The sequence below is a fragment of the Mastacembelus armatus genome, chromosome 7 (assembly GCF_900324485.2).
Source record: "Mastacembelus armatus chromosome 7, fMasArm1.2, whole genome shotgun sequence".
NCBI classification, from domain to species: domain Eukaryota; kingdom Metazoa; phylum Chordata; class Actinopteri; order Synbranchiformes; family Mastacembelidae; genus Mastacembelus; species Mastacembelus armatus.
This window is the reverse complement of record NC_046639.1, coordinates 10,122,765-10,133,814: the sequence shown is the minus strand read 5'-3', so window position 1 is coordinate 10,133,814 and position 11,050 is coordinate 10,122,765. Positions and strand designations below refer to the sequence as shown.

The following is an 11,050-nucleotide window of genomic DNA, read 5'->3' as shown; positions in this document are numbered from 1 at the left end:
ATTTAAGTTTCATTGCTATTTCTTGGGAGAGTCGTTTAATTATCTGACAGGAGACAGTTTCCTTTCTGAAACACAAACCAACTCTTGAGGTGAAACTTCATTGCAGGCAAAGAGTCATTCATCAAACAACTTCCTCTGAGTTTGTGGTCATGCTGAGCCAGAAAAGGTAGGAGTCTGAATCAGTAGAGCCATTAGAGCTGGAGGCCAGGAGAAAAATCAATGGTCAACTGTTCACAGGAGACTATTCAGGTGCAGCCTTCACTTTCTACAAATACTAAGTGCTGAGATCTCAGTGTAAAAATAGCCAAATAATAGATAGCCACAAGCAAAACAGGCACTTTATTGAAAAATCTATTTGGAGGGCAACCTGGCTTTTAGAAAACCAAGCCCTTGATACATAGTTTAATGCTTTCTACAATTGTCATCTACTTCCAAGATTCAAAACAAGGGCTTGAAAATATTCATTTCCAAAAAAGCTAAATGCTAAGCTACGTGGAATCAATACTACAGCACTGCAATGCAATTTCTCCATAAACTTTACCCTTTAGTCATATCACTCTGCTGCCCCCTAAGGGACAAATTGGAGAAACCCATGCAACAAAAACCAAACTTCCTTCATGTTCAGACTTTATTCTTTTACAGTTTAGAATGGTTTTGTTAAGATGCTGAAAATAAAATAAATACATTGAAAATAAACTTTTCAGTTTTGATGCCTGCAAAAATGACACTTGAAAACAGTGAGTTAATGATTGAGTGTGAATATGTAAATATGAAACAATACCCTATTCATTATTCATATTATTATTATTATTATTATTCATATTATATTCATATTCAGAAGTTATTCAATGTTAAACATGACAACATTCTGGGTTGAACTAATGTGCTATGAAAACAATTCTAAAATATGAAAACTAAAACAAATGAACATGACAGTTACTACAGTTGTTAATGATAAAATGGCTAGAAAGAAAAGCTGTTATTGATAGTGTAATTTCCTGCACATATGTAACCTTCAGACCTAATTCTTAATGGCAAAGAAATAGCTCATGATAAAGTCAGTCTTTTCATTATGAGAAAAATAAACCTCCGGTCACTGTGGGATTCTTTCCATTGTATCTGAATCTGAGTAGAGTGTATGAGGAGAGAGCTGCTCTATTTGACTCCGCTGTGGCTGAGCAGACACAATCAGTGGAACGCTGTGGATGACCACATTCTGGCTACCCAGGCTGATGTCTGGCACAAGTAACGCACTTTCCTCACAGGGTAAGGCATTGCTGTGGATCGTAACTGCCTCCACTGGCTTTGACATGTCCTCTGATGGACCACACGCCATATTGGATGGAGTTGCTGTGGTCATCATGGAAGCGTTTCCCTCTGTCACTACTGTAACCTCTGTGCCACCCTCCTGGATCAAGGTGTTGAGGCCCTCCAGTTCAGAGCAGGTGGTAATGAAAGTCTGTGCGACACTGCTGGAGTCCTGAGCGGTTATGGCAGTCTGCAGCAGGGCCTGGTGCAGTGGGTTGTTGGTCTCTTCAGAGCTGAGCTGAGTCAAAAGAACTGTTTGGGGTTCAAGGGTAGCATCTGCAGTCTGGGATGACCCCAAGGGTTGCATTGGAGCCAACAAGTTGACCTGATGGACCATGGGGTTGACCTCCATGTCCTGGTTTTCTGAGCTTAGCAGGACCATGTTGGTCTTATTCTGACAATCCACACCAGCTGGGATTAATGGATTCTCCTGGACCAGCGGGCGAGATACAATGATTTTGAGCTGTGCACTGGTGTAAGCAGCCATGGAATCAGAAACTTCAAGCTGGGTGTTGGTCTGTGGTGCGACAGGAACCAAGTTGACTGCGCTGGTGGATTTGGAGATTTGAAGCTGCAACACATTCTGAGAATCTCTATGTTGCTTCTTGTGGCTGCGCAAAGAGTCTTCCCTAACAAATGAAGCATCACAAGAGTCACAGTAGAAGGCTCGAGCTGCATCCAGTTTGGCCCGATACCTTGAGCTGACAGGCTTTGGAGAGTCACTTCCCCCACTGCTTCCTGCACCTCTGCCACCTTTCCCACTACCACCTTTCTCAGGCTTATCTGAGTGGCACTTCTTTTTGTGAATGACTAGGTTGCTGCGCTGCTTGGAGGAAAAGTTGCAGAATTCACATTTGAAGGGTCGCTCCTCTGAGTGGATCCTCTCGTGGACCTTGAGCGCCCCCTTGCTGGAGCAGGAATAAGTGCACTTGGAACACTGGATGGGCTGAGTGGGCTGGTGTTCTCGCGAGTGCTGCCGGAGAGCAGTTTTGTTGGAACACTTGAAATCACAGTGCAAGCAGTGGAAGGAGTTCTCAGTGGCATGTCTGATCTGAATGTGAGACTTCAGGTTGCCTTTCATGGCGCAGCGGTATTCACAGAAGTCACATTTGTAAGGCTTTTCACCAGAGTGAATCCGGATGTGCCTCTTCAAGTCAGAGTTGATTTTGAACTTTGCATCACACTGTTGGCACTGGAAAGGTGCATCTCCTTAAGAAAATGGAAAGAGAAAAGACACAGAAGAATTTTGAGTGCAGTCTACGAAACAACACCATCCAAGAGATGCTGAAAATTCAGGATTTTTGACTTTGTACCAGTGTGTGAGCGTAGATGCACGGTGAGCTGGCTTGAGTTGCGGCTGGCGTAAGGACAGATCTGGCATTTAAATGGTCGTTCATCATAGTGGATTCGCAGGTGCTTCTTCAGGCTGCTGCTGTCTGCTGCTGCATAGGGACAATGTTTACACTTGTGTGGCTTTTCTCCTGTGTGTGAGCGGCTGTGCATGTTCAGCTTGTCCCGCCGACTGAAGCGCTTGTGACACAGCTCGCATTCAAATGGCTTCTCACCTAGATGGTGGAAGAAAAGACAGCTTGTGTTATTATCTAATTCTTAAGATCACTCTACAGAGTATCACATGTGCAGGGTTTTGTCATACCAGTGTGGGTTTTGAGATGTCGCTCCATGTCTTTTTGGCCATACTGTGTTTTAAAAGTACAACCTGTGGATCAAGAGAAAATTGTGCTTTTACAAGGTGTATGGAGCATACGTACTTGTGGAGAGTTCATCTAAAAGCGCACTGAATAAATAAAAGCTAATGACTTGGGGCTTGCCTTGCAGGAAATACAGTAGTCTTTGCTTGGCAGATGAAAAGAAGGAATGTGTTAAGAGTCATAAATAGCAAGAGACACCAACCTGAAAAACAGCAGCTGTGTCGCTTTGAAGTGAGGGCAGGTTTTAATTTTTTGGATGGTGTTTTCTGGGCTTTGGTCAGGATCTTTCTGACACCTCTCATGACACAGGTCTGGTACGTGTCCCCAAAAACAAATTCTGTGCTGGAATCTGAGCAGAACGGACAGAGAACAGGTTTTGAACACACAATCAAGGAATGCTGTAAATACAACCTGCAAACAAAACCAGTCACAGCACTTTTACCTGTGAGGGTGGCTGTTGCAGTGGTGGCTGCTGTGCCAGAGGTGGGTAGGGAACATCCATTTTGCTTGTGGGCGAGAAAGATCTCAAAATTATTATACTGCTGCTTGCAGAAACCACAGATATGGATATCTGGGCTCACCTCCAACAAAACCGAATGACCTGCAGCGACTTCAGGAAGCAGAACACAAACAGGGTGATTTCAATAGGAAGTTGTATGATGCATGTATGTGAAAGAAAACGAATCAGGACTGAAATGTTGGATATATGCTCTAGCGTTAGATGGGAACCTTAACAACTGCTTCCCTTTACCTTCGCCGTTGTATGCTGCCATTGTCGAGCTTGTTTTGCTGGAGATCAACTCATCTTCTGTCGCCTTGGACCCTACATGTCTGCCATCGTGTTGTTACTGTACCAGCTAGTGTGAAAGCGCAGCAATAAAACTATCACATATTTCAAAATGGGAAAGCCACCGCAGATTTTTTTTAATCAATGGTTCACTTCTCTGACTCTTGACACACACCGGTTTACGACATGCTGCGGTGGGTTTGCGGCAGCGGAACGACCGTGCCTTTTAGTTAGTGACGTCATGCGTTGCTTTTTAAGACTGTCGGAAAAATAAAAATTACTCTATTAGAGTATTTTTGTTCTCATGATTTGTTTAATTAATGGCTTTTTAAAAATCTGGAGCATGCTTTCCATTCACATATCTGAATTAACAAACAAGAGGCCAAATTTCTCTAAACAACACATTTCAACAATAGCTCAATGTGTTAACAATGCACTGTTAATGTGTTCGTCTCAGTGTAAAGTTACACATAAAAAACTGAACAGTTTGTTTGCAAATTGTTTACATTTTTGTCAAGTACATACAGTCAACTAATCAAACCACCAGCTGCAAAATGACACCTTTCTATCTGTATATGCTGTCACTGAGCTGTCTTAATTAAAACAGCAAATGCATATTTATTGGAATATATATTCTTGTTTTAACTTATTCTAACGCCATCTGATCTTTGTGCAGAAAATGACTTGATTTTGTGTCTCGTACTTAACTGACATCACAATAGGGTTACTGACATTACAATACGCAGACTACTATTTAAAGACAAAATAAAGAAATTGTGATGCCACCCTGTAACACTTACAGAGGTGATTTTTTTCCCCGTAAATATTGAGTTACTAAAGGCTCATAATCGGACATAGTTATGAGATATGGTATTTAAGAGCACCTAAAAGCAGCATTGCCACTGGTGTAAATAGAATTCTGGGTCCGGACCAAATCAGTGTTGTACTTTAAACGTTATTTACGTCTTTAAAACAACGTTATGGAGTTATTTAAAACTATTGTGTATATTTATTTGAAAAATATTTTTACTATAAAACGCAATATCTGCCTCTTTTCTCAGCCTAGTAAGGACGTTAACATTACTGCCCCCTGTCGTTATGGAGGTCTAACAAAAAGTGCCACAGGTGCAAGTGCCAAGTATCTGTACCTACCAAGTATCTTTGGATCTTTGTTCAACAAATATACCATCTTTATTTTTTTACCTCAAGATAGCTTTGTTTACAGCGTAACGCAACCGCTGGCTGCAGCATTAGCACATGTCTTGATTATAGCCTCAGCACTTGCTTTACGCTTTGTGAAGTAGCAATCGTTGTAAATATACACACTCTTATATCTTTCAAGCAAGGGCAATGAGAAGGCCTCTTTTAATGTCATAGCCGCTGTGCTAGTGTGAATAAGCCATGAAAGTGACTGACATGCAGCTCCATTTTCCGTGGCAGGTCCTTAACTGCCTGATTGCCACTGTGAAGCTCAGGAATTTCCTTACGCTGACTTTCCAGCATGGCCAAGGCGCAGGACTGATCCTTTCTCTGCTGAAACAGCAAATCCTGCAAGCAGTCGGGAGGCGCGCGCGCGCGCACACACACACACACACACACACACACAGGCCGATCCGCATGAATTCGACCAGCTGATTACCACTGTCTTTGAATTTGATTCAGTCATGATTGTCTTCATAGTTTCAGATAAATGTATTTCAGTAGGAAAGTACTTCTCTTCTAAGGACATTTTGACGTTTTATGACGTGCACCAGAAAGAGAAAAAACGCGACAGGAAATAAATAAATTATTAGATCTGACCGAAGAACGTGTAAATTCTACGCACACAAATCCCTCCATTTAAATACACTCAGAAAGACCACATTTAAAGACTTCTGTCGTCCCCACCCAGCCGTGCAGAGCAGTCCAACATGTTTTTTCATCTGAGGTTTCAATTTGACTGTCAAAAAAAAAAAAAAAAAGTAAATTAGGTTTTTGACTTGGACACTACTATTATTCCTGCCGACACAGTCACGTGTTTCATTATGGAGTAGGCTATATATTAATTAGTCATTTAGGCAGATGATCCTTTACTATTAACTTTCTTTTATTTCAGAACGTTTCATTTACGTTTCTGAAATAATAAAAATGGTTAAAAAAAGCCAGTCACAACTATCCAGTACACAAGTTTTTGTCTAACAACCCAAAAGCAAGAGATTTTATTTACTATCAGGGAAAATAAAGAAGCCACAATTTTTGTTTGTAAATATTGGTTAAATTATTACATTTAAATTTCTATCAATAAATTGGCTAATTCTTTAAGCTGTAATTTACAGCTATACCAGTCTCTGCTGGTTAAACATAGTGCAAGCTCTTGACAGTTTTTTCACTTGGCTTCCCCATGTCTTTTTAAAACGATAAACTCTTATTCAGTTGTGCTCTGAAAAAAGGTAACATTTGGACATCCAGCTGTGCCACTTCAAGCTTTCAGACATATCCCCTTCCCATTCATTGAGACGTCCAAGTATTCACTGAGTGATGCAATGTCCCTCTTTTCCCCATCGAGACAAGGGCAACAATAGGGGGGAGTGCCTCTGTCACATTATTTTCCCCCACTGAGACACGCCAGCTGCTTACAGTTGCTTAATGGCCACGAGCTGTCACAGGGCATCACAGCCCATTGCCACACAAAAGCAGCAGATGCTTTAATTGCACAATGACTTGTAGGTTGTCGACAGCAATTATACCAGGCTTCCACCTGAGGGCACCCAAAGAACATGTCTACTTCTTTTACTGGTAAGGCACAAGCCTCAGAATCTGATCTGATCTTGCTTCTTGTCCAGACAAGAGCCACAGATGGATTCCAAGTCTCTTTTTAGCTTAATGGCTTACCTTTGTGCTGCAAAGTCCTGGGCAGGATTGTCAGACAGCAGGCTCAGGACCTCAAAATCATATTTAGACATGAAATATTTACCTAGCTGTGTCACCTTAGGGCCCGCTGCACACTGTGCTGCGCAGGTTGTGGTGTGTAGAATTTGAGTAATGTTGCTCATTATTAATTCATGCCTTTTTTGTGATTCAGGGGAGGCTGATTTGCTGCTGCCATTCCAAAGATTATTATTATTAAGAGGAAGAAAATAAAGTAATGAGTTTAAAGCCATGTTGCAATGTACTTTAGCTCACATTTGTTCAAGCGTCTCTATGCTTTGTTACATATACAGCTCAGAGAAAATACTGTGAAATGTTCTTGTAGTCCATTCTATTTATGGAAACTTATTATAATTAAACACATATAGTGACCTTTTGCTGTCAAATTGAATGGCTGAAAGATGTCCTGTGTCCCGTGTTTGTTTTGAGCCATAAGACAAATTATACACACATGTATGAATTCCTTTGGTCAACAGCTGCCATCACAGCATCAGATAAAACAGAGCCAAAGTCTGGGAACCATCAGATGCCTCCATCACTCCCACTTTATCATATAAAAAGACAGTGTACACAAACACACACACACACACACACACATGCAGGAGTGCACACACAAGCAAGTGCAGCCATGCTACACACAAAAGGCGCACATGCTCAGACGCAAATCATCTCTCTGCTCTTTGTATCTGCCAACTGATGCAGATGATAGGGCTGCAGATGAGTGCAGGCTAACCAGAGACTAGAGGGTACATGTGGCTTCATAGACAATAGCAGGCCTTAGGAGGAGAGCATTCAACCCTAAGATGCATGCTGGGATATAAATGAAGATACAATTGTAACCCTTTTTAATGCAGGATAACCATTTTAATATACAATTTTTGTTGATGTGTTAATGCAACCGTATTGGCAGGTTTGTAAATGTGGATTCTACCTTGAGGATGAAAAATGTTTTATTTTTTTTAAATTGAAAAACGCTTCTATATAAAAAAAGAACTATTTTCAACAGAGTGGTTTGTCAGGAAGGTATGTGTTTGCCTTGTATTTTGCAGTTTTGTCAGCAGGGGGGGTCCAAAATCACAATAAAGAGAGAGAAAGCCCTTGTGCTTCTTTGAATCAGCTTACCAGGCAGTGCTCCAGTTTGTAGTAGCTGACATTTTGGAACCAGTGGGTCAGCAAAATGGAGAAGCCATAGAGATGTATCAGAACAGAGAGACTTTTGATCATTGGATATTTGTGTGTAAGTTATTGTGATTCTTTGGCTTTTCTTTATAGTGAGTACTAATTATTATTGCTGGGAGCTGACCAATAAAATTATTGCACAGGTAGGCTTCAGGTTCAGCCATCTGCTGTCAAGTAGAACAGAGTGAGAAACAAGGCCACAAACCAAATACTTTGGGCTAGGATGGATCTACAGCACATGCGAGTGTATGTGTGCATATATAAGGCATGAATGTGTGTGTGGTCATGTGCATTTTTTTTTTTTTTTTTTTTGCTGTGGAATTGCCAATGATGTTATGATGGAGGAAGGAGTCTTGATAGTTGGACAGGTAACAATGAAGCTGGCTTATTCATGTCATACACACACACCTACAGACACACACACAGCCACACACTCAGCATCATCATCGTCACAGAGGGAGCAAGGCTCATAATTGGACAGAGGTGTCTGTAGATAATGAAGCCAGACCTCACACCTGCCAAACCTTGGGGATTTCACTTGACTGGCCACTTAAATCTTCCTCACTCTGTGGGTCTGGAGGGCAAGAGAGTGAGTAAGGAACTAATGGGAAAAAAAGCATGCACTACAGGGAGGATCCCTGTCAGCACGAGTGTAGTGTTCGTCCCTTCCCCCACCCCCAAGCCACCTAACTCAGCCCCCACAGCTCGTTCCATACAGCACCCACCTCCCTTCACTTCACTGTAAATCCTCTGGTGTCAAGGATTTCAGACGGAAAATGGGGAAATGCTGCACCAGCTATTTTGTTTCAAACTCTCAAAACACTCGCTTCTCCCAAGTTGTCTTTGGTGACAGCGTTGTGTGCGGGAAGCGTATTGTGCCAGCTTTTAGAGGGGTGTCATTGGAGGTGCTGAAAGGGAAATCAGATAGACGGTTCAACGGCGAAATACTTCTATATAGGAAGTTTACCTGACAGTCATCAGTGCAGGTGTGACACTGTATCAGTAGTAGCAAAAAGGTACACCAATTAGGGACTGGGTTTACTCTAGAAAAATCTTAATGATTCATGAGAAACAAAATGGAATTTCACTGGTTTTATTTCACAAGTTGAGCCATAAATGAGGCCAAATCAGTCAGAATGAGGCCAAATCAGTCAGAATGAGGCCAAATCAGTCAGAAATCATCATTCTGGATACAAATAAGCTTTAAATCTCATACTAGTAAATGAAATTCTTTTTTTTTCTATCGTATTCTTTTCAATAAATACACAGACAAGAGTGAGAGACAGCTTGGGGGTATCACTCTTTGTTAGCTTGTCATGAAGTCAGCCATGTCAGCTTTAACATATGTGCTTGTGTCTGCTGTCAAAAGGTTGTAGTGGTAAATGGTAAGAATCAATAACTTTGTAGTGCTAACAGACACAAATAGAGACTGGTAGCTTTGCTTGTGGGTTAGCTGTATCCAGATGGCCTGGGTATATATGTCATATTTTATTCTTTTTTCTGCAGAGATTGGATAAAAAGGATAAACATGGGCTTGTCAAACTCTGCTGTCTTGTGGATGTTGTTTTGTGCTTCCACTGCTACCCAGAGTAAAGCCATGCATTAATGATTTGACTTTAGAACTGAAGGAAGGCTATTTCAAGAACCTCAATCACATTTCTCAGTGCTGAGAAATACTGATACAAAGACAATAATGGTCCTTGATGGAGATTTACATGCGCATATCTATATGCTGCCGTAGCAAACAGAGTCACTCAGAAGTTGTTAGATGTCAGTGAAACTGCATACGATGCACACAAGGCAGCAGATTTATAGCAGGATAAAGACACAATTTCCCAAAATTCAATTGTGTGCAAAAGCTGAATGAATTCTAAAATCCTTGCTTTTTGACTGGGGTTTTCATTCAGCATGAAAGAAGCCGGCAGACCCAGCCCAGGGTAGTAATCTTGGATACATTCAGTTTAATTTTTAGTGTCCAGGCCAGGTGGGAAGGTAAATGAGCCCAGGTGGCTCACCCAGACTGTGACACCCAGGAGGAAAAAAGCTAGCATCCATGGTGATGGATAGAATCACATGTCCACTCAGTGTTAGAGTGCTAAGAGCTGTGCATACCGAGTTGATGGCTCACCTCTTCCTCCACTGTGATCGATTATAGATAAAGGGCTGTGTGAGCACAGCCAGTTTTGGCAAATGTGCTGTAACTGTAGACCCTGGATCATCATCATTTCATCTTTTACTAGTTTAAACTGCCATGCGAAGACACTTTTAGTAGTCGGGCAACATTTGCTAATGTAGATCTTCTTTCCAAATTGTGATGATAAGCAACACTGAAATGCGCCCTGAAATGAAATCACACAGAAACCAAAAGCTTATCAAGATGAAACTGCGCAATGATACAAGATTTATCCATCACCATCCATCATGTATTTGTTTGCAGGAAACAGATTACATGGATCTTAATTGAAATATTGTTTTACCTTCATTTGAATTATTTATGGGGTTGCTGACTAAATTCATACCTCAGAAAAAAACATGAACACATTATGTGATGCAAGAATGTGTGTGTATTTGTGAGCAATACTCATATATTATTCAAAGTATAGTCAGAATATAGTCTTATGTAGGATATCAAAGGGCCTGTCTTTGATATAATTTACTTGAGATCCACTGGCCAGAGCTGAGCTGTCCATTGGCCTACCATTGCTAATGAGATCGAGGGATACAATTGAGAATGGTGGGCTGGCTGTCATCTGCTAGGTGATGGTTTTAAGACTAAGCAGAGATACTTCATTAATTAACCTTCACATTCTATGTAGATCTGCTCATCAAGATGCAGTTAATTAAAGAAAGGTCATTCCAAGGGCTGCTGGGAAGCGGCATTATTTCAATGGAGGGATCGCACTGCTTTGAGCGAGATAACACAGAGGAGGGGGCAGGGAGGAGGCGATCACCCAGTGACTGCTGAAATGGCAGACGACGTGCCACAGGCAGTTTCTGAACTCCTGGACCACCTTAGTTCTAGAAAAAAAAAGTATTTTATAGTTGTTTGTGCCTTTTATTTCTTACATTGCCCCTTTTTTTCTATAGAAGGTTACTTTTGAAAAGCTCTAATGGAGAAAGGCTCAGTAAAATATTCATTACACTCAATCGACAACATCTA

General features: G+C 41.3%; 1 protein-coding gene across 3 annotated transcripts; it reads right to left on the bottom strand.

The window, feature by feature from the left end:
- Positions 1-387: 387 nt before the first annotated feature.
- On the bottom strand, positions 388-4,001 carry zfp64 (zinc finger protein 64 homolog (mouse)). 3 transcript variants are annotated; one of them, XM_026333740.1, is made up of 7 exons: positions 3,769-4,001; positions 3,599-3,627; positions 3,460-3,523; positions 3,220-3,366; positions 2,963-3,025; positions 2,622-2,873; positions 388-2,517 (listed from the first exon to the last, which is right to left on the bottom strand). In XM_026333740.1, the coding sequence occupies exons 1-7, from the start codon at positions 3,788-3,790 to the stop codon at positions 1,094-1,096; spliced, it is 2,001 nt and encodes a 666-aa protein (XP_026189525.1). In that variant the 5' UTR covers positions 3,791-4,001; the 3' UTR covers positions 388-1,093. The 3 variants fall into 3 exon arrangements, with proteins under 3 accessions (XP_026189525.1, XP_026189526.1, XP_026189527.1); XM_026333741.1 differs by lacking the exon at positions 3,599-3,627; XM_026333742.1 differs by having other exon boundaries at positions 3,460-3,627; positions 3,769-3,811.
- Between the last annotated feature and the right edge of the window lie 7,049 nt (positions 4,002-11,050).

Bases quoted from the DNA above. Each gene is read 5' to 3' on its own strand.
- zfp64 (XM_026333742.1), bottom strand. From the start codon at position 3,790: ATGGCAGCATACAACGGCGAAG. The intron at 3,628-3,768 runs GTAAAGGGAAGC...TGCTTCCTGAAG, and splicing joins GGCAGCATACAACGGCGAAG to TCGCTGCAGGTCATTCGGTT. The intron at 3,026-3,219 runs GTTGGTGTCTCT...CTTGATCCACAG, and splicing joins ACACAGCTGCTGTTTTTCAG to GTTGTACTTTTAAAACACAG.